Raw genomic sequence first — 23795 nt, forward strand, 5'->3', positions numbered from 1 at the left:
GTCATGCGCACGCGTCATCATTCTGCGATATTTTCAACAAAAAACTCAGCGGGAAATTTAAAATTGCAATTTAGTAAACTAAAAAGGCCGTATTGGCATGTGTTGCAATGTTAATATTTCATCATTGATATATTTTTTTCATTTTTTTCTTTTCTTTTAATCTTCTATTTTTTTGTACCACCCCCCCCCCCTTGTTTACCTGAATGTCATCTTTTTTTTTTTTTTTTGTAAGGGGCGCTGGAAGCCGGCAGACCCGTCAGCGATCCTGTTCTGTCTCCCTGTAATGTTTGTCTGATCTTGAATGGGATTGTGCTGAAAATTGTAATTTTCCTGAAGGAACTCTCCTGACGGAATAAATAAAGTACTATCTAATCTAATCTAAACTATCAGACTGCATGGTTGGTAGTAGTGGGTTTCAGTAGGCATTTAAGCTGCTCAAACAAAGTTATTTGATTTTTTTTTACTTTACCTGTGACTTGACTAGGCCCTGCGTTGAGGTGGCGACTTGTCCAGGGTGTACCCCGCCTTCCGCCCGATTGTAGCTGAGATAGGCGCCAGCGCCCCCCGCCACCCCAAAAGGGAATAAGCGGTAGAAAATGGATGGATGGATGGATGGATGACTTGACTAGTGTAAACTAAAAAAAAAACAAAAAAACATTGTTCAGCGTTCACTTCAGAGGCAAAGTACAAACAAACGAGAAAGTGCCCCTTTTAGTTTAGCTTACACTTTTATTCACACATAACATTAGACAGCAGCGACAAACATGAAGATGCTCCAGGTTTGTAAACAATAAAATAGCCTCAGACATTCTTGCAGGGAATTAAGTCCTCAAATTGTCACGTGGACTCCAAAGTGTTCTTATGTTGGCTTGCAAACGAGGTCATTCCCAACACTGCACTGCAGGCTAAACGGTACACACCCCACCAGGTTACATACTTTAACGGTACACACCCCACCAGGTTACATACTTTAAATGACTCACTTGTTTCTGACTGTACAGCTGAGCTCACACACACCACGACACCATCATAACGGTTGCATGCAGCGACATTTGCACACTTTCAAATGTCGCCAGCCGCTGTGAGCATAGTTCATGCTGGATTGTGTCGAGAAATAAAAGGCATCAGTGCTTAGGACCTGTTTGGGAGGATTAGTTTACACATGAAATATTCTGGACACTTAAGTCAATTCCGTGGGTAAAAAGTGCTGAGTCAAAAGTAATATACATTATATATTTTTTGTCCAGGAAGCAAAGACATTATTTACACACAAAAAAAAATGTACAGGCTTGTTTCCTCATCTTGTGGCTGAAAGTGCGCCATCATTGGCTGCCAGGTCGGTCAGTGTAGTAGTCATTGTAGTCATTGCTGGTGTCTGTGTAGGGCTCCTCACTGCCGGCAACTCCATTGCCCACCTCTAGAGGGAGCCAAAGCACACAAGGGGGTTGTGTTACATCAGTGGTTCTCAACATTTTTTCAGTGATAAATAAATGTAGTGCTATTTTTAGTTGGGAAAAAATGAGATAAAGAAGTAAAATACAGCACTTTGTCATCAGTTTCTGATTTATTAAATTGTATAAGAGTGCAAAATATTGCTCATTTGTGGTGGTCTTTCTTGAACTATTTGGAAAAAAAAATATGAAAATAACTAAAAAAATTTGAAACATAAACAAGCAATTCAATTATAAATAAAGATTTCTACACATAGAAGTAATCATCAACTTAAAGTGCCCTCTTTGGGGATTGTAATAGAGATCCCTCTGGATTCACAAACTTCATTCTAAACATCCATCCATCCATCCATCATCTTCCGCTTATCCGAGGTCGGGTCGCGGGGGCAGCAGCCCAAGCAGGGAAGCCCAGACTTCCCTATCTCCAGCCACTTCGTCCAGCTCCCCCCGGGGGATCCCGAGGCGTTCCCAGGCCAGCCGGGAGACATAGTCTTCCCAACGTGTCCTGGGTCTTCCCCGTGGCCTCCTACCAGCTGGACGTGCCCTAAACACCTCCCTAGGGAGGCGTTCGGGTGGCATCCTGACCAGATGCCCGAACCACCTCATCTGGCTCCTCTCGATGTGGAGGAGCAGCGGCTTTACGTTGAGCTCCTCCCGGATGGCAGAGCTTCTCACCCTATCTCTAAGGGAGAGCCCCGCCACACGGCGGAGGAAACTCATTTCGGCCGCTTGTACCCGTGATCTTATCCTTTCGGTCATGACCCAAAGCTCATGACCATAGGTGAGGATGGGAACGTAGATCGACCGGTAAATTGAGAGCTTTGCCTTCCGGCTCAGCTCCTTCTTCACCACAACGGATCGATACAACGTCCGCATTACTGAAGACGCCGCACCGATCCGCCTGTCGATCTCTCTCATTCTAAACATTTCTTCACAAAAAAAGAAATCTTTAACATCAATATTTATGGAACATGTCCACAAAAAAATCTAGCTGTCAACACTGAATATTGCATTGTTGTATTTTTTTTTCACAGTTTATGAACTTACTTTCATATTTTGTTGAAGTATTATTCAATAAATATATTTATAAAGGATTTTTGAATTATTTTTAGAATATTTAAAAAAAAAAATCTCACGTACCCCTTGGCATACCTTCAAGTACCCCCATTTGAGAACCCCTGTGTTACATGACAGCGTTTAAAAAACAAACAAAACCACATGAGCACTAAAGACATTTTGTACACAAGATATACAGCAAAAATAATATAAATTATAAATAAATCAATAACATTTATAAAGGTTTTTTTTCTTCGGTACTCAGATACACTGTTTATGATATTTATCAATCCATCCATTTTCTACCGCTTTTTCCCTTTTGGGGTCACGGGGGGCGCTGGCGCCTATCTCAGCTACAATCGGGCGGAAGGCGGGGTACACCCTGGACAAGTCGCCACCTCATCGCAGGGTCAACACAGATAGACAGACAACATTCACACACTAGGGCCAATTTAGTGTTGCCAATCAACCTATCCCCAGGTGCATGTCTTTGGAAGTGGGAGGAAGCCGGAGTACCCGGAGGGAACCCACGCATTCACGGGGAGAACATGCAAACTCCACACAGAAAGATCCCGAGCCTGGATTTGAACCCAGGACTGCAGGACCTTCGTATTGTGAGGCAGACGCACTAACCCCTCTTCCACCGTGAAGCCCTATGATATTTATATATTGTAATAATTTATCTATCCATTTCCTACCTCTTATCCCTTTAGAGCAGGGGTGTCCAAACTTTTTCCACAAAGGGAAACATTTAAGCATTTTGATATTTTTCATTTTCAAACCATAACAAAATATATGGATTTTTTTTAAATCCTTAAGGCTCCTGGGGAGGATAGAGGGTCTCAGTCACTAAAATGTTAAAAATAAGTCAAATTATTATTATTATTTTTTACTTAATGCTTATAGTAAATCTCAGACCAATCATTGAGGAGATCGCCTGGAACCAGTTGGCTCTACTCTCTTTATACACGACTCTGGCAAAGTTGAGCCAACAGTGCCATGAAGTGGCTGAAATAATTCCTACACAGGCCTGACTTTCCCAGGCGGATGATCATAAATGTTATATTTTGCTGCGACATAATAGTTTTTAAGGTGCGATAAGAACGCTAAAAACTACCATGGATACCCGAGGGCTGAAACATAAAACTAATACAACTTTTATACAGTGTAAAAAGAAGCTAAGCTCTGTACAAATACAAAATTCTACCATAACTAAGCTTACGATGAATTGATTAAAGTGGACTCCGACTTAAACAAGTTGAAAAACTTATTGGGGTGTTACCATTTAGTGGTCAATTGTACGGAATATTGAGCAATCTACTAATAAAAGTTTCAATCAATCTATCAAAACGCGGGATTCTTGTGCAACTTTACTAGGCCTTGGTAAAGGAGTCTGACTTTGAGAGACTTACCTTCGACCCCGCCCAGTGCCGGACAGACCGGGGCACCCTTAAAGCTTCCCTATGGGTGGGGGGGTAGCAGGCAGGTAGCATGGAAGCAGGGATGGATGAGAGTTGTGTGGGGAAAGTGGGCAAGGACGCAGGCAAGGAATGAAGGAGGAATAGGTCGCTGATGGCGCAGACGATGGACACACACGGAGAGATGGCGGGGTCAGGCTGGGGCGGCTACTGGGTTTGACCTTTCGACATGGATGAGAGGAAGGGGGAAGAGGAGGAGGAGGAGGAGGGTTCACAGACACTCGAGAGGCAGCCTGCTGGGACCAGATACCGGCCGTCACCATCCTCACCGGAGAAAATGAGCTTCTCCTTCATGACGTTGAGGTCTCGGCTGGACCTCCCGACCGCGGCGCTCAGCATGATCTGCTCAGGGTTGTAGCTGCGCATGCCGCTGGTTCGATACCTGCGGGAGGAGGTGGGGTAATGTCATCAATAACTGCTGCTGCTCATCCTGCTCTCATTGTTGTAGACCAGAAGGCTTTTCTCTGAGATATTCTTTACATTGTCATTCATTCAACGTGCAACAATTCATCCGACACAACAAGATAAACAAAATATTCAAATGTTATTTCCTATTCTTTACTACTGCATTAGTATTTTGTGGCATTTTAACATTGTCTCTGTACTCTTCTTCATGTCATGTCTTCAAGTGATAGAAAATAATGACGTGTTCAAGCTGTTGGCAGCTTTTTTGCAGATAAGCCGACCGTTGTTAGCTCGGTGTCTGACTGTTTTTCCTCATTTTGGTACCAGAACTATCATTAGTCACCTTAAGACCCCCTCCCTGAGACCTTAGGTTAGGAATTTAGAGGAAACAATACAAACCCTGTTTCCATATGAGTTGGGAAATTGTGTTAGATGTAAATATAAACGGAATACAATGATTTGCAAATCCTTTTCAACCCATATTCAGTTGAATATGCTACAAAGACAACATATTTGATGTTCAAATTCATAAACTTAATTTTTTTAGCAAATAGTAATTAACTTAGAATTTCATGGCTGCTACATGTGCCAAAGTAGTTGGGAAAGGGCATGTTCACCACTGTGTTACATCACCTTTTCTTTTAGCAACACTCAATAAACGTTTGTGAACTGAGGAAACTAATTGTTGAGGCTTTGAAAGAGGAATTCTTCCCCATTCTTGTTTTATGTAGAGCTTCAGTCGTTCAACAGTCTCCGCTGTCGTATTTTACGCTTCATAATGCGCCACAAATCTTCGATGGAAGACAGGTCTGGACTGCAGGCGGGCCAGGTAACTACAAAGCCACGCTGTTGTAACACATGTTGAATGTGGCTTGGCATTGTCTTGCTGAAATAAGCGGGGGCGTCCATGAAAAAGACGGCGCTTAGATGGCAGCATATGTTGTTCAAAAACCTGTATGTACCTTTCAGCATTAATGGTGCCTTCACAGATGTGTAAGTTACCCATGCCTTGGACACTAATGCACCCCCATACCATCACAGATGTTGGCTTTTGAACTTTGCGTCGATAACAGTCTGGATGGTTCGCTTCCCCTTTGGTCCGGATGACACGATGTCGAATATTTCCAAAAACTATTTGAAATGTGGACTCGTCAGACCACAGAACACTTTTCCGCTTTGCATCAGTCCATCTTAGATGATCTTGGGCCCAGAGAAGCCAGCGGCCTTTCTGGATGTTGTTGATAAATGGCTTTCGCTTTGCATAGTAGAGCTTTAACTTGCATTTACAGATGTAGCGATGAACTGTATTTAGTGACAGTGGTTTTCTGAAGTTTTCCTGAGCCCATGTGGTGATATCCTTTAGAGATTGATGTTGGTTTTTTATACAGTGCCGTCTGAGGGATCGAAGGTCACGGTCATTGTTGGTTTCCGGCCATTCCGCTTACGTGGAGGGATTTCTCCAGATTCTTTGAACCTTTTGATGATATTATGGACCGTGGATGTTGAAATCCCTAAATTTCTTGCAATTGCACTTTGAGAAACGTTGATCTTAAACTGTTTGACTATTTGCACACGCAGTTGTGGACAAAGGGGTGTACCTCGCCCCATCCTTTCTTGTGAAAGACTGAGCATTTTTAGGGAAACTGTTTTTATACCCAATCCTGGCATCCACCTGTTCCCAATTAGCCTGCACACCTGTGGGATGTTCCAAATAAGTGTTTGATGAGCATTCCTCAACTTTATCAGTATTTATTGCCACCTTTCCCAACTTCTTTGTCACGTGTTGCTGGCATCAAATTCTGAAGTTAATGATTATTTGCCAAAAAGAAAACGTTTTATCAGTTTGAACATCAAATATGTTGTCTTTGTAGCATATTCAACTGAATATGGGTTGAAAAGGATTTGCAAATCATTGTATTCCGTTTATATTTACATCTAACACAATTTCCCAACTCATATGGAAACGGAGTTTGTAATAGACTCAGACTTGAACTTTATCAGCCTCATTGAGTCAATAACATCAGCAGCTTTTTATCACCTAAAAACATTGCCAAAATCAGAAGAATAATGTGTAAATCAGACTTAAGCCTGGTATATACTCTTGCTTCGTGTAGCTTGCGTCGGCGACCCCGTTGTCCCCCTCCCCCTGCGTAGCCAATGGGTACCCCCAAAAAGACCTTGGTTTGTGTCGCTGGCGGTGCAGAACGCAAGCTGTGATTGGTCAGTTTTTTTGCCAAATTCAAGTTTTGCCTAAAATGTACAAATTATCGTGTGATGATCGTGTTGGGCTGAAATAATTTGGTCAATGGCCTCAAGCCAACTGCATGTAAAACCTAGACATGGACATGTTCACATATTATATTAATATAATAGACATATAATTAATAATTAATCCGCCCACCTCCAAAGACATGCACCTGGGGATAGGTTGATTGGCAAAACTAAATTGGCCCTAGTGTGTGAACGTGAGTGTGAATGTTGTCTGTCTATCTGTGTTGGCCCTGTGATGAGGTGGCGACTTGTCCAGGGTGTACCCCACCTTCTGCCCTAATGCAGCTGAGATAGGCTCCAGCCCCCCCTGTGACCCCTGAAGAGTGGTAGAAAATGGATGGATGGATGGATGGATTTACTACTATCATTATTCAATTAAATTGATTTTTAGAACGCTTTAACAGAAAAACATACCAAACTTTGCAAGCACCGCAAATGTAACAAAAACAAATTAATCTCGATAAGTGCACTCGTGAGTTTCGGTGAGGTCTGGCACGACATTCATTGTGACAATGAAGTTTTGTGTGCCTCTAGAAGTATATTTTGCGGCTATTTCGACATATGAGACATCTTTTTTTGTATGGATAGTTTATGAAAGATTGAAAAAACAAAACAACGAAGTTAAAGCACACAATCACACTATTGGACACATTTGGCTTATTGTGAAAAATGAACCGCCTTTTTGAGGGTTTTGACATAGAAGCTTATCAAACTGCTGATGTAACAAAATCAAACTTCCATCCATCCACCCATTTTCTTAAAGTTAAAGTACCAATGATTGTCACACACATACTAGATGTGGTGAAATTAGTCTTCTGCAAGTGACCCATCCCCTTGATCACCCCCTGGGAGGTGAGGGGAGCAGTGAGCAGCAGCGGTGCCGCGCCCGGGAATTATTTTTGGTGATTAAATCCCAAATTCCAACTCTAAAAGCTGAGTGCCAAGAAGGGATGTAATGGGTCCCATTTTTATAGTCTTTGGAATGACTCGGCCAGGGTTTGAACTCACGACCTAACAATCCCAGGGTGGACAATCGAACCACTAGGCCACTTAGTAGGTTATCTGAGGTCGGGTCGCGGAGGCAGCAGCCTAAGCAGGGAAGCCCAAACTTCCGTCTCCCCAGCCACTTGGTCCAGCTCCTCCCGGGGGATCCCGAGGCGTTCCCAGGCCAACCGGGAGACATAGTCTTCCCAACGTGTCCTGGGTCTTCCCCGTGGCCTCCAACCGGTCGGACATGCCCGAAACACCTCCCTAGGGAGGAGTTTGGGTGGCATCCTGACCAGATGCCCGAACCACCTCATCTGGCTCCTCTCGATGTGGAGCAGCAGCGGCTTTACTTTGAGTTCCTCCCGGATGGCAGAGCTTCTCACCCTATCTCTAAGGGAGAGCCCCGCCACCCGGCAGTGGAAACTCATAACCCAAAGCTCATGACCATAGGTGAGGATGGGAACGTAGATCGACCGGTAAATTGAGAGCTTTGCCTTCCGGCTCAGCTCCTTCTTCACCACAACAGATCGGTACAACGTCCGCATTACTGAAGACGCCGCACCGATCCGCCTGTCGATCTCACGATCCACTCTTCCCCCACTCGTGAACAAGACTCCAAGGTACTTGAACTCCTCCACTTGGGGCAGGGTCTCTTCCCCAACCAGGAGAGGGCACTCGACCTTTTTCCGGGAGAGAACCATGGACTCGGACTTGGAGGTGCTGATTCTCATTCCGGCCACTTCACACTCGGCTGCGAACCGATCCAGTGAGAGCTGAAGATCCCGGCCAGATGAAGCCATCAGGACCACATCATCTGCAAAAAGCAGAGACCTAATCCCGCAGCCACCAAACCGGAACCCCTCAACGCCTTGACTGCGCCTAGAAATTCTGTCCATAAAAGTTATGAACAGAATCGGTGACAAAGGACAGCCTTGGCGGAGTCCAACCCTCACTGGAAACGTGTCCGACTTACTGCCAGCAATGCGGCAATGAACAAGTCGTGCATGCTTTTATTTCTGCAATGCACTTTATGCTGGCATTAGCCGGTTGCAGTTAGGCCAGAACGCGGCCGCACGACTTTTAACTTTAACAGGGGCCAAGAAACGCCAGCATATAACCCCAATTCTTCAGAGTCTGCACTGGCTCCCTGTTCATTTTAGAATTGATTTTCAAACGTTGCTGTTTGTTTTTAAATCTTTACATGGACTGGCACCTCAATATATCTCGGACCTTATCCAAATTTACACTCCTGCGCTCGTTCTGAGGTCAGAGAGCCAGCTCCAGCTCTTGGTGCCCAAGACCAGACTTAAGACCAGGGGATACAGGGCCTTCTCTGTGGTCGGCCCTAAGCTCTGGAACACTCTGCCCCTCCATGTTAGAACTGCTCCCACAGTGGAGTGTTTTAAGTCTCGTCTTAAGACCCACTTTTATTATTTGGCTTTTGACACTACGTGAGTTGTGTGGTCCTCTGTGTTTTAAATTTTTTTTAATCACATTTATTTTTATATTGGTTTTATATATATATATATATATATATATATATATATATCAATCAATGTTTACTTATATAGCCCTAAATCACTAGTGTCTCAAAGGGCTGCACAAACCACCACGAGATCCTCGGTAGGCCCACATAAGGGCAAGGAAAACTCACACCCAGTGGGACATCGGTGACAATAATGACCCAGTGGGACGTCGGTGACAATGATGACTATGAGAAGCATTTAAGTCTCATCTTAAAACTCATCTGTATACTCTAGCCTTTAAATAGACCTCCTTTTTAGACCAGTTGATCTGCCGCTTCTTTTCTTTCTCCTATGTCCCCCCCTCCCTTGTGGAGGGGGTCCGGTCCGATGACCATGGATGAAGTACTGACTGTCCAGAGTCGAGACCCAGGATGGACCGCTCGTCGGGACCCAGGATGGACCGCTCGCCTGTATCGGTTGGGGACATCTCTACGCTGCTGATCCGCTTGAGATGGTTTCCTGTGGACGGGACTCTCACTGCTGTCTTGGAGCCACTATGGATTGAACTTTCACAGTATCATGTTAGACCCGCTCGACATCCATTGCTTTCGGTCCCCTAGAGGGGGGGGGTTGCCCACATCTGAGGTCCTCTCCAAGGTTTCTCATAGTCAGCATTGTCACTGGCGTCCCACTGAATGTGAATTCTCCCTGCCCACTGGGTGTGAGTTTTCCTTGCCCTTTTGTGGGTTCTTCCGAGGATGTTGTAGTCGTAATGATTTGTGCAGTCCTTTGAGACATTTGTGATTTGGGGCTATATAAATAAACATTGATTGATTGAACCTTGGAGAGGAGGAAAGCAATGGATGTCGAGTGGGTCTAACATGATACTGTGAAAGTTCAATCCATAATGGATAAAACACAGTCGCGAGAGTCCAGTTCAAAGCGGCTCCAACAAAGATCCAACACGGATCCAATGTATGAATGAATGTATTTAATTATTAAAGCAAGTGATTTGTACAAAAAACAAAACCTGTGAAGTTGGCACGTTGGGCCAACGATGATTTGCAAATGCTTTTAAACCTATATTCAATTGAATATACTGCAAAGACAATCTATCTAATGTTCGAACTGAGAAATGTTTTTTTTTTGCAAATATTAGCTCAATTAGAATTTGATGTCTGCAATATGTTTCAAAAAAGCTGGCACAAGTGGCAAAAAAGACTGAGAAAGTTGAGGAATGGTCATCAAACACTTATTTGGAACATCCCACGGGTAAACAGGCTAATTGGGAAAATGTGGGTGCCATGATTGGGTATAAAAGCAGCTTACATTTGATGCTCAGTCGTTCACAAACAAGTATGGGGTGAGGGTCACCAATGCGTGAGCAAATTGTCCAACAGTTTAAGAACAACATTTCTCAACGAGCTATTGCAAGGAATTTAGGGATTTCACCATCTATGGTCCGTAAAATCATCAAAAGGTTCAGAGAATATTGAGAAACCATTGCACGTAAGAGGCAAGGCCCGTGACCTTCAATCCCTCAGACGGTATTGTGTCAAAATCCGACATCAGTGTGTAAAGGACATCACCACATGGGCTATATATATTCTTTTTTTTTTATTATTCATTTTTTTATTCAGTCACTGGTGGACCTAAGGATAATATTTGAATATTGTTTTTAATATTGTTGCGCAGCAATTTTGAAAAATTTCTGTTGTTTAAATGTGCTATACAAATAAAGTGGATAGGATTGGATTGAAAAGGCGTGTTATGGTTTGTGCTAAGGCGCCATCTTTTGGACGAGTTCACTCCGGATTGAAAAGGTACTTTCTGTTTCGTTCCTTCAAACGCAAGTATTCATCCATAGCGTTTCTGCTCGAAATCATTTTTCATTCATCACTCCAAGTAACACTTTTAAGTTTTACAATACAACTAAAACACTTCTTACTTACTAAACCAGGGGTCACCAACCTTTTTGAAACCAGGAGCTACTTCATGGGTACTGATTAATGCGAAGGGCTACCAGTTTGATACACACTTAAATGAATTGCCAGAAATAGCCAACTTGCTCAATTTACCTTTAATGAAAAAAATCTATATACCGGTATATATTTAAAAAATGGGTATTTCTGTCTGTCATTTCGTTGTACATTTTTTTTCCTTTTACGGAAGGTTTTTTGTCGAGAATAAATGATGAAAAAAAACACTTAATTGAACGGTTTAAAAGAGGAGAAAACAGGAACAAATTCAAATAAAATTTTGAAACATAGTTTATCTTCCATTACGACTCTTTAAAATTCAAAATTCAACCAAAACAAAGAGGAGAAAAACTAGCTAATTCGAATCTTTTTGAAAAAATTAAAAAAATAATTTATGGAACATCATTAGTTATTTTTCCTGATTAAGATTATTTTAGAATGTTGATGACATGTTTTAATTAGGTTAAACTCCAATCTGCATTTTGTTAGAATATATAACAAATTGGACCAAGCTATATTTCTAACAAAGACAAATCATTATTTCTTCTAGATTTTCCATTTTTTTTTGTTTTTTTTAAAGAAATTCAAAACACTTTGAAATAAGATTTAAATTTGATTCTACAGATTTTCTAGATTTGCCAGAATATTATTTTTGGATTTTAATCATAATAAGTTTGAAAAAATATTTCACAAATATTCTTCGGCGAAAACACAGAAGCTAAAATGAAGAATTTAATCAAAATTTATTTATTATTCTTTACAATAAAAAAGATAAATTTACTTGAACATTGATTTAAATTGTCAGGAAAGAAGAGGCAGGAATTTAAAAAGGTAAAAAGGTGTGTTTAAAAATCCTAAAATCATCAATAAGTTTGTATTTTTTCTCAAAAATTGTCTTTCTGAAAGTTATAAGAAGCAAAGTAAAAAAATAAATGAATTCATTTAAACAAGTGAAGACCAAGTCTTTAAAATATTTTCTTGGATTTTCAAATTCTATTCGAGTTTTGTCTCTCTTAGAATCAAAAATGTCGAGCAAAGCGAGACCAGCTGCTAGTAAATAAATACAATTTAAAAAAATAGAGGCAGCTCACTGGTAAGTGCTGCTATTTGAGCTATTTTTAGAACAGGCCAGCGGGCGACTCATCTGGTCCTTACGGGCGACCTGGTGCCCGCGGGCACCGCGTTGGTGACCCCTGTACTAAACCGTCCCATGTGCGATGCCTGTAGCATGCATATTTGTACATGCTATCATAATGTAATCAAGATAGCTTTGTTAGCATTACTGAACACGCTAACACGTTAGTATTACTAACTGACAATTGGATTCTTTTGTATTGTTTCAGTTTTGTAAATTCACCAAAACGTCACTCTGGAGTTATTATGTTTGTTGAGCTGATTGGAGAGCTGATTGGTTCCATGACAATGAATTTTGTTTTGTTTGATCAACCGTTTTACTGCCGTGTTAAAGGCACCGTTTGAAAATGATTATGGTGTGTAAATAAACATTTACAAAATATTATCTGTGGCTTAAAGTCTGGTGCGGCTAATATACGTAAACATATTTATTAAAATATGGTACTTTTTTATGTGCTGTGTGAGTAAAACGACAGAAACAACAATTGAAAACCTACACAATAAATAGACGCATGTATTCAGGAAAAGAGCGCAGTTAAAAGGGAAAAAAGTGGTCAAAAGAAGGATGAGTTACATGAACAGAGGTTAAAGGAAAGGAGTGTTACCTGATCATGTGATAGCTGAGAGAAGATGCCAAAGTGCAGCAGCATGCAGTCAGGCAGGAGGTAGAGAGAGAGAGAGAGAGAGAGAGAGAGAGATAGGAAAAAGAAAGACAAAAAAGGAGGAGGGAGACAAGAGAGGTCAGTTTTAGAAGCTCGCAGTGGTAACCGATGAGGCGCTCAGGAATGCATAAATAAACCTAATCTGTCATCTGAAGAAGTCCCCCAGGAGGTTTACATAAGGAACAATCCACGCTGTTTTGTGATAAAAACACAAAATATGACATTATCTACTTTTTTTAAATTTCACAAAAATGGAAAAAAAGTATTAAAAAAATATATCGACTTTTAAATATGTACTATATAGAATTATATTTGACTATTTTTTTTACATAGTGAAACCCAATATCTAAATTACATTTTAAACCAGTGTGGGTGGCACTGGGAGCAGGTGGGTAAAGTGTCTTGCCCAAGGACATGACTAGGATGGCGAAAGTGGGGATTGAACCTGCAACCCACAAGTTGCTGGCACGGCCACTCTACCAATCGAGCTATACCGCCACACAAATGGAATTAAAGTATTGAAAAAAATATATCGACTTTTAAATATGTACTATATTTGACTATTTTTTTTTATATACAATTCAGTAAAAAAAGAAAGCCTGGGATAAAATAATATTTTCAAATGCAAAGACCATTCAATGCAAAAACTGAAATCTAATTAAGATTAAATATCTCAAATTAGGGTGATATTTGCTTATTTTTGCCTGATAAGATAATTCTTCTCACTAAGCAGATTTTATGTTAGTGTTGTGCTTGTTTTAAGTGAAATTAATTATATTTATATAGCACTTTTTCTCTAGTGACTCAAAGTGCTTTACATAGTGAAACCCAATATCTAAATTACATTTTAAACCAGTGTGGGTGGCACTGGGAGCAGGTGGGTAAAGTGTCTTGCCCAAGGACACAACGGCAGTGACTAGGATGGCGGAAGCGGAGATCGAACCTGCAACCCTAAAGTTGCTGGCACGGCCACTCTACCAACCGAGCTATACCGCCACACAAATGGAATTAAAGTATTGAAAAAAATGTATCGACTTTTAAATATGTACTATATAGAATTATATTTGACTATTTTATTAAATATACAATTCAGTAAAAAAAAAAGCCTGGGATAAAATAAAATTTTCAAATGCAAAGACCATTAAATGCAAAAACTGAAATCTAATGCAAAAACAGAAATCCAAGTAAGATTAAATATCTCAAATTAGGGTGATATTTGCTTATTTTTTGTCTGATAAGATCATTCTTCTTACTAAGCAGATTTTATGTTAGTGTTTTACTTGTTTTAAGTGAAATTAATTATATTTATACAGCACTTTTTCTCTAGTGACTCAAAGCGCTTTACATAGTGAAACCAAATATCTAAATTACATTTTAAACCACTGTGGGGGGCACTGGGAGCAGGTGGGTAAAGTGTCTTGCCCAAGGACACAACGGCAGTGACTAGGATGGCGGAAGCGGGGATCGAACCTGCAACCCTCAAGTTGCTGGCACGGCCACTCTACCAACCGAGCTATACCGCCACACAAATGGAATTAAAGTATTAAAAGAAATATATCGACTTTTAAATATGTACTATATAGAATTATATTTGACTATTTTATTAAATATACAATTCAGTAAAAAAAAAAAGCCTGGGATAAGATAAAATTTTCAAATGCAAAGACCATTAAATGCAAAAAAAGAAATTTAAGTAGGATTAAATATCTCAAATTAGGGTGATATTTGCTTATTTTTTGTCTAATAAGATAATTCTTCTCATTAAGCAGATTTTATGTTAGTGTTTTACTTGTTTTAAGTGAAGTGAAGTGAATTATATTTATATAGCGCTTTTTCTCTAGTGACTCAAAGCGCTTTACATAGTGAAACCCAATATCTAAGTTACATTTAAACCAGTGTGGGGGGCACTGGGAGCAGGTGGGTAAAGTGTCTTGCCCAAGGACACAACGGCAGTGACTTTAAGTGTTTTGGTCCTAAATGATCTCAGTAAGATATTACAGCTTGTTGCTGAGATTTTATGACCTATATTGAGTAAAACTACTTGAAAGTATTTTTGTCCAAATGTCTAAAACACTCCCAGCAATGGTGCACAGGAAGGCGGGGACGAAGAGGGGAAAAGGCAGCCAAAATGGTCAAAAGTCCCAATTTTGTCCACGAGTCCCGCCGCCGTCCGCACAAGTCCTGGAATGCAAAAAATTTCCAAAACGCACCCAGCAAAGTCCCACGGGAAGTGGGGGAGAAAAGTGACAAAAGACATCAAAAGTCCCCAAAAATGTTCAAAATACCTACCCAGGTTCGAGTCCCACAAGTCCTGCCGCCAGCCGCGCGAGATGCCCAAAATGTCCATAAAACACCCTGCCGAGTCCCACGGGGTGGGGGGGGAGATAAAAGTGGGAAAAGTCGGCAAAAGTCCCCAAAATGTTCGAGTCCCACATGGAGTGTGATTTTTAAACATTTTACAGACTTTTCTCACTTTTCTCCCCGCCTTTCCGTGGGACTTTGCTGGGCGCGTTTTGGACACTTTGGGCATCCCGGCCGGCGGCGGGACTTGTGGGACTTGAACCTGGGAATGTATTATTTTTGGGACTTTTGCATACTTTTCCAACTTCCATCCATCCATCATCTTCCGCTTATCCGAGGTCGGGTCGCGGGGGCAACAGCCTAAGCAGGGAAGCCCAGACTTCCCTCTCCCCAGCCACTTCGTCTAGCTCTTCCCGGGGGATCCCGAGGCGTTCCCAGGCCAGCCGGGAGACATAGTCTTCCCAACATGTCCTGGGTCTTCCCCGTGGCCTCCTACCAGCTGGACGTGCCCTAAACACCTCCCTAGGGAGGCGTTCGGGTGGCATCCTGACCAGATGCCCGAACCACCTCATCTGGCTCCTCTCGATGTGAAGGAGCAGCGGCTTTACTTTGAGTTCCTCCCGGATGACAGAGCTTCTCACCCTATCTCTAAGGGAGAGCCCCGCCACACGGCGGAGGAAACTCATTTCGGCCGCTTGTACCCGTGATCTGATCCTTTCGGTCATGACCCAAAGCTCATGACCATAGGTGAGGATGGGAACGTAGATCGACCGGTAAATTGAGAGCTTTGCCTTCCGGCTCAGCTCCTTCTTCACCACAACGGATCGATACAACGTCCGCATTACTGAAGACGCCGCACCGATCCGCCTGTCGATCTCACGATCCACTCTTCCCTCACTCGTGAACAAGACTCCTAGGTACTTGAACTCCTCCACTTGGGGCAGGGTCTCCTCCCCAACCCGGAGATGGCACTCCACCCTTTTCCGGGCGAGAACCATGGACTCGGACTTGGAGGTGCTGATTCTCATTCCGGTCGCTTCACACTCGGCTGCGAACCGCTTTTCCAACTTTTGTCATAGTAAAACAGTCAAATGGACTTTTGCTGTTTTATTTTCAATGAAACAATAGAAAATACGTACTCAGTTGTTATTAGTGAGAATATACCTATTTTAAGGTATTTTTGGGGTTCATTGAGGTTAGCTCATTTTATTTGTTTTGGAAAGTCTTGACAAGCCAAATTTTCTTGTTCTATTGGCAGATAATTTTGCTTAGTTCAAATAAAATACCCCTGATTTTTGTATTTGTTTTTCAACACTGACTTTTTGCAGTGTATCCCACCAGATATCTTGTGCTTTTATTTTTTTTAAATATGCCACATTTGAATAAAGGAAAGTGAGTCATTCTAGCTCTATCTAGTAGTGGCAAAGTTGGTCGAAAACATGTTTACTTAATCTATTGACAAATTTGTAAAAAAAACATATTTATTTGGTAATGTTGAGGTGTCCAGCACCATTTTTTAACTCATTAAATTGGGCGGACCAACAATGATACATCTACTGTATAATGGAGAGCTATAACAGTAATGTTGCCCTAAACATGAAAGAAGGAAATGCGTTAGTGACATTGGAAAGGAGTTAATAAGCGTTGGTCAGCAATGTTTGTGAGACAGACAGACACAATCCAACAAAAAAAATAGAACTAAAAAAAAAAGAAGGGGAACTTACTTCTGTAATATAAATATTCCTACAACCACAACAAAGGAGATGAGGTCGGCACACACCCACATCAAGCAGTATTCATCCTCTCTCTAGAAGAAAAGAAAAAAAACACACAAATCACCACAAGATGTCACTGCGGACCCACAAGTACTCTGCAATGCACCACACGTAAAAGGATTTAACTTTCACTTGCCTCATGCAAAATGAGGAATTAATGTAATGTTGTTTTTTTTTTTTTAAATGCACTATAACTTGGATTATACATTCACTCGAAAACATCTGCTGGCACGTTTGACTTTGCCAGATGCCGCAGCAGCCCGAACACAGCGGGACTTCTTGAGGTCATGAGTTCCCCCGTGCAGGCCTCCCATATGGCGACAAACAGTGCACCGTGCAGCGCTCAGGCCCAATGATTACAAGAGACACAGTGAAGGTGCGGAAGGAGACAGCCTGGTTAATAAGCTATGGTGACATTCCTCGCATTATTGTGCTGGGACTCAAAACAGAAACAGCTTATTTAAAGGAGGCGATGCAATGTTTCATGGGACACAATTCTTTTTGTGGCCCTAACAAGATTGTGTTTATGTCTTTATTATTATTCTCTACAGCAGTGGTTCGCAACCTTTTTTCAGTGATGTACCCCCTGTAAAAAAATGTTTTTAATTCAAGTACTACTCAGAGCAAAGTATTTTTGTTTGAAAAAAAGAGATAAAGAAGTAAAATACAGCACTATGTCATCAGTTTCTGATTTGTTAAATTGTATAACAGTGCAAAATATTGCTCATTTGTAGTTTGAACTAGACAAACAAGTCAATGCCGTTTTAAAATCGTGTTTTTATCACCTTCGTCTTTTAGTAAAGGTTAAACCGTTTTTATCTTTTAACCTTTTTGAACAAGTCGTGCATGCTTTTATTTCAAGTCGCCTGGACTACTGCAATGCACTTTATGCTGGCATTAGCCAAAAAGCTCTCTCCCGGTTGCAGTTGGTCCAGAACGCGGCAGCACGACTTTTAACAGGGGCCAAGAAACGCCAGCATATAACCCCAATTCTTCAGAGTTTGCACTGGCTCCCTGTTCATTTTAGAATTGATTTTCAAACATTGCTGTTTGTTTTTAAATCTTTACATGGACTGGCACCTCAATATATCTCGGACCTCATCCAAATTTACATTCCTGCGCGCGTTCTGAAGTCCGAGAGCCAGTTCCAGCTCGTGGTGCCCAAGACCAGACTTAAGACCAGGGGAGACAGGGCCTTCTCTGTGGTCGGCCCTAAGCTCTGGAACACTCTGCCCCTCCATGTTAGAACTGCTTCCACAGTGGAGTGTTTTAAGTCTCGTCTTAAGACCCACTTTTATTCTTTGGCTTTTAACAGTACGTGAGTTGTGTGGTCCTCTGTTGTCCTCTGTGTTTTTTATACACTTTGATTTGTATTTTACCCTTTAAAATAGTTTTTAATCATATTTGTTTTTATATTGTTTTTATTGGTTTTATATTTACTTTTTTACAATTGTTTTTAACATGGCTGTGCAGCACTTTGGAAACGTTATTGTTGTTTAAATGTGCTATATAAATAAAGTGGATTGGATTGGTCTTAATAACTACAAACTTGTTGAAAAATAAACAAGTGATTCAATTATAAATGAAGATTTCTACACATAGAAGTAATCATCAACTTAAAGTGCCCTCTTTGGGGATTGTAATAGAGATCATCTGGATTCATCAACTTAACTCTAAACATTTCTTCACAAAAAAATAAATCTTTTACGTCAATATTTATGAAACATGTCCACAAAAAATCTAGCTGTCAACACTGAATATTGCATTGTTGTATTTCTTTTCACAGTTTATGAACTTACATTCATATTTTGTTGAAGTATTATTCAATAAATATATCTATAAAGGATTTTTGAATTGTTGCTATTTTTAGAATATTTAAAAAAAAAAAAATCACACTTACCCCTCGGCTTACCTTCAAGTACCCCCAGGGGTACGCGTACCCCAAATTGAGAACCACTGCTCTACAGCAGGGATAACCAACTAAGTTGTTTTGAGGGCCACATTTCCAGAAAGGTGTGAACCAGAGGGCCAAACTTTGATTGATTGATTGAAACTTTTATTAGTAGATTGCACAGTACAGTCCATCCATCCATCCATCCATCCATTTTCTACCGCTTATTCCCTTTTGGGGTCGCTGGCGCCTATCTCAGCTACAATCCGGCGGAAGGCGGGGTACACCCTGGACAAGTCGCCACCTCATCGCAGGGCCAGTCCATATTCCTTACAATTGACCACAAAACGGTAACACCCGAATAAGTTTTTCAACTTGTTTAACGTAAATCAATTCATGGTAATCAATTCATTCTTTTATCCATCCATCCATTTTCTACCGCTTATTCCCTTTCGGGGTCGCGGGGGGCGCTGGCGCCTATCTCAGCTACAATCGGGCGGAAGGCGGGGTACACCCTGGACAAGTCGCCACCTCATTGCAGGGCCAACACAGATAGACAGACAACATTCACACACTAGGGCCAATTTAGTGTTGCCAATCAACCTATCCCCAGGTGCATGTCTTTGGAAGTGGGAGGAAGCCGGAGTACCCGGAGGGAACCCACGCATTCACGGGGAGAACATGCAAACTCCACACAGAAAGATCCCGAGCCTGGATTTGAACCCAGGACTGCAGGACCTTCGTATTGTGAGGCAGACGCACTAACCCCTCTGCCACTGTGAAGCCCCAATTCATGGTAATCAATTCATTCTTTTATTATTATCCTTATTTTGTATATTCCGGAAACCCAGCTCTATTTGATTCTGGTCAATTTATTTTGTCAGAGGTACAGGAGAGCTCTGCTGCTTTAAAGGTACTTCTGAAACAATTGGAGTCAAACACCCTCTCCATGACAGCACTCTAGTGTTTTTAAGAATCTGCTGCAAAAATGTGATTCTTGCACTATTTTTTTTTTTTTAACTAAAGTCACGGGCCATCAGCTGAAAAGCCCACGTGATGAAAAAGTGAGGACCTAAGATAGAACCTTGAGGAACCCCACTGGTACAGCTAAATAAGTTGAACAAATTACTACGGACTGCATCTGAAGTACACAAGCTACAGCAACACCTTAGTTACAGAAATCAAATTAAAAATTAAAATGCCAAAAAGTAGAAGACTTAAAGTGGTGCCTTGAGGAATCCCTCAGTTATGTAAATGATAAGTTTGCCCTCAAGTGTTTTTGAGCAAGGTTAAAATTTTAATGAAAGGATCTGCTACTGTGTTTACAGTGGTTCAAGGTTCTCTATACAACAACTCTACTGTTTTTAGGAATACGCTGCCAAAATGTTTGTTTTAAACTTAACTCGAGCGCCAATATGGTGTCATTCCCGGATTTGGCCCCCAGGTTTCCAGTTGAATATCCCTGCTCTACGGCCTAGTGACAAATGTAATGCCTATCCGCAAGTCGCGCTTTGAAGTTAGCAGTTTGTAAAGGTGACTATGTGGGTGTCATTTCAGGTCTGTTCTCTAAATCAGTGGTTCTCAAATGGGGGTACGTGTACCCCTGAGGGTAATGAAGGTATGCCAAGGGGTACGTGAGATTTTTAAAAATATTCTAAAAATAGCAACAATTCAAAAATCCTTTATAAATATGTTTATTGAATAATACTTCAACAAAATATGAATGTAAGTTCATAAACTGTGTAAAGAAATGCAACAATGCAATATTCAGTGTTGACAGCTAGATTTTTTTTGTGGACATGTTCCATAAATATTGATGTTAAAGATTTCTTTTTTTGTGAAGAAATGTTTAGAATTAAGTTCATGAATCCAGATGGATTTCTATTACAATCCCCAAAGAGGGCACTTTAAGTTGATGATTACTTCTATGTGTAGAAATCTTTATTTATAATTGAATCACTTGTTTATTTTTCAACAAGTTTTTAGTTATTTTTATATCTTTTTTTCCAAAGAGTTCAAGAAAGACCACTACAAATGAGCAATATTTTGTAGATATACAATTTAATAAATCATTAACTGATGACATAGTGCTGTATTTTACTTCTTTATTTCTTTTTTTCAACCAAAAATGCTTTGCTCTGATTAGGGGGTACTAGAATTAAAAAAATGTTCACGGGGGGTACATCACTGAAAAAAGGTTGAGAACCACTCCTCTAAATGTTCAAACCTGTATTTAAAAAGTTGTAAACAGTTATTTTATGCTCTAGCTATCAAAAATGAAATGTCACATTCCAAATTAACATGAATTGATTAACGTGGACCCCGACCTAAAAAAGTTGAAAAACTTATTGGGGTGTTACCATTTAGTGGTCAATTGTACGGAATATGTACTGTACTGTGCAATCTACTAATAAAAGTTTCAATCAATCAATCAAACAGTTTGTAAGTCACAAATGTATTTACCACGGCCTGACCTGGAACCAATTAACAGTGAATTGTACTGTACAACTCTTGGTGAAGACATGTAGGTACGGCTATGGGAGCCCGAGTGTGTGCATTAAAGACGTTCAAGTATGTTTTTAATTAGATATTGAAGGGGACCTGTGATGCAAAATCAAAATTTCTTACCGACTGGTACCTGTTTTTGTGTATGTTATGTTAGATTTGCGGCCCTGCGATGAGGTGATGACTTGCCCAGGGTGTACACCGCCTTCCGCCCGATTGTAGCTGAGATAGGCACCAGTACCCCCCGCGACCCCAAAGGGATGGATGGATGTTAAATTTGCAATTATCTCTATAAGTTTTTGAATGGACTAATGGTTTAGCAGAGACAAAGTATCGTATGAAGCAATTGAGTCCATCAAAGTAGAATGAGCAAACCTCCTCTAGAGCATGATGACCACATTGATGATCAGCTACTGCTGCTATAATCATGTGCCCACTCCCACTGGTTGTAGCGCTAAACAACCGCATAGAGCAGGGGTGCCCACACTTTTTCTGCAGGTGAGCTACTTTTCAATTGACCAAGTCGAGGGGATCTACCTCATTTATATATATCATTTATATTTATTTATTTATGAAAGAGACATTTTTGTAAACAAGTTAAATGTGTTTAATGATAATACAAGCATGTGTAACACATATAGATGTCTTTCTTTCACGAAGACAAGAATATAAGTTGGTGTATTACCTGATTCTGATGACTTGCATTGATTGGAATCAGACAGTAATGATGATAACGCCCACATTTTCAAATGGAGGAGAAAAAATGTTGTCCTTTCTGTACAATACCACATGAAAGTGGTTGGTTTTTGGCATCTAATTCATCCAGCTTCCATACACTTTACAAGAAAAACATTGGCGGCAAATTCCGTAGCTTGCTTGATTGACATTCACGGCACCCGAGGGTCTTGTGAGATGACCATGGCTGCTGCCAGTTCATTATTATGAAAAAATGACAGAGAGGAAGGCGAGAAACACGTTTTATTTCAACAGACTTTCGCGCCGTACCTTCCGTCAAAACTCTAAAGGCCGACTGCACATTTCCTATCTTCACAATAAAAGCCCTGCTTCATGCTGCCTGCGCAAACTAAATACAGAGTCTCGGAAAACTGGCGTGCACATCTGAGGGATCGCTTGTGCACGCCAGTTTTCCGAGACTCTGTATTTAGTTAGCGCAGGCAGCATGAAGCAGGGCTTTTATTGTGAAGATAGGAAATGTGCAGTCGGCCTTTAGAGTTTTGACGGAAGATACGGCGCGAGAGTCTGTTGAAATAAAAAGTTTTTCTCGCCTTCCTCTCGGTCATATTTTAATAATAATGATCTTGCAGCAGCCAGCGTCATCTCACAAGACCCTCCAGTACTGTGAATGTCATTTAAGTGACGTCTTGGTGAAGATTGATGATCACTAATTTTTAGGTCTATTTTTTTTAAAAGCCTGGCTGGAGATCGACTGACACACCCCCCGCGGTCGACTGGTAGCTCGCGATCGACGTAATGGGCACCCCTGGCATAGTGTGTTTATGCAACGGGCTGGCCCTGCATGTGAGTCACAAATTCTGCTAATGCTGTTATTTGTGTGGTTGTGTATGTTAACATTTGTCATAGTCCTGTCATTTGTTATCTGTTGACTTGCTGATCCTGGAGGACCAGGTAGTGTGTTCTTACCAAGAGCCAGATGGGGTAAGGCACCTTCTTGAGGACATGCGGCGCCTCTGACGACACAGAGGACACGCCGCTGCACCACAGCACCGAATACAGCCAGGGCTTGTTCACAGTGTAGAGGGTGAGGCTGATGTTTCTTTGTGAAAAGTCCCTGAAAGACATTTTCACTGTAATGTACAGTAAATCTAGTGCGTCAGTGACTGTGTGTACAATCCTACCCGATTTCCTGAGTGTTAGCCTGGTTGTATCTGAGCAGCAGCCTGCTGATGCCCGCCTCTCGGAGGCTTTGAGGACTTTGCTTCTCCACTGATGTCTGGACCAGATCCGGTGCAATCTGCCTCACCTGAGCCCTGTCTTCACCAGGAGTCCACAATACCTGCACACACACACACACATAAGGTCAAAGCAAAAATCAAAACGACAAAAACTACAACATTAAAGCTAAGATACTAAAGCAGTGATGTCTAAAGTGCCCTGTCTTCATCAGGAGTCCACAATACCTGCACACACACACACACACACACACACATAAGGTCAAAGCAAAAATAAAAACGACAAAAACTACAACATTAAAGCTAAGATACTAAAGCAGTGATGTCTAAAGTGCGGCCCGCAGGTAATTTTTTAACAGCCTGCGCGACATCTAAAAAATACTATTAAAAATACACTTAAAAAGTGGAATAAAAGAGCAAACGTGTAATGAAACAAGAAAATGGTGCAATATCGACGCTAGTAACACACTTTCTTTGGAGGCAGGGGCTCTAAAGCATGCATG

At 41.1% G+C, this 23795-nt stretch overlaps 1 protein-coding gene across 12 annotated transcripts in view; it reads right to left on the bottom strand.

The window, feature by feature from the left end:
• Positions 1-709: 709 nt before the first annotated feature.
• Positions 710-23795, bottom strand: part of gdpd5b (glycerophosphodiester phosphodiesterase domain containing 5b) — a 121729-nt gene continuing 98643 nt past the window's right edge. For 6 of the 12 annotated variants that reach the window (XR_009802726.1, XR_009802720.1, XR_009802725.1 and 3 more), the window contains 6 exons: positions 23239-23396; positions 23024-23171; positions 16915-16997; positions 12833-12847; positions 3920-4367; positions 710-1417 (listed from right to left, as the gene is read on the bottom strand). Coding sequence is in view for 2 of the 12 variants with exons in the window: in XM_061878701.1 (XP_061734685.1) it covers positions 1323-1417; positions 4255-4367; positions 12833-12847; positions 16915-16997; positions 23024-23171; positions 23239-23396 (612 nt within the window). In the remaining 10 variants the exon portion in view is untranslated. The remainder of the gene's footprint in view (positions 1418-3919; positions 4368-12832; positions 12848-16914; positions 16998-23023; positions 23172-23238; positions 23397-23795) is intronic. The other 6 variants (XR_009802721.1, XR_009802728.1, XR_009802729.1 and 3 more) reach the window with 6 other exon arrangements.

This window comes from Nerophis ophidion, linkage group LG18, assembly GCF_033978795.1.
Source record: "Nerophis ophidion isolate RoL-2023_Sa linkage group LG18, RoL_Noph_v1.0, whole genome shotgun sequence".
NCBI classification, from domain to species: domain Eukaryota; kingdom Metazoa; phylum Chordata; class Actinopteri; order Syngnathiformes; family Syngnathidae; genus Nerophis; species Nerophis ophidion.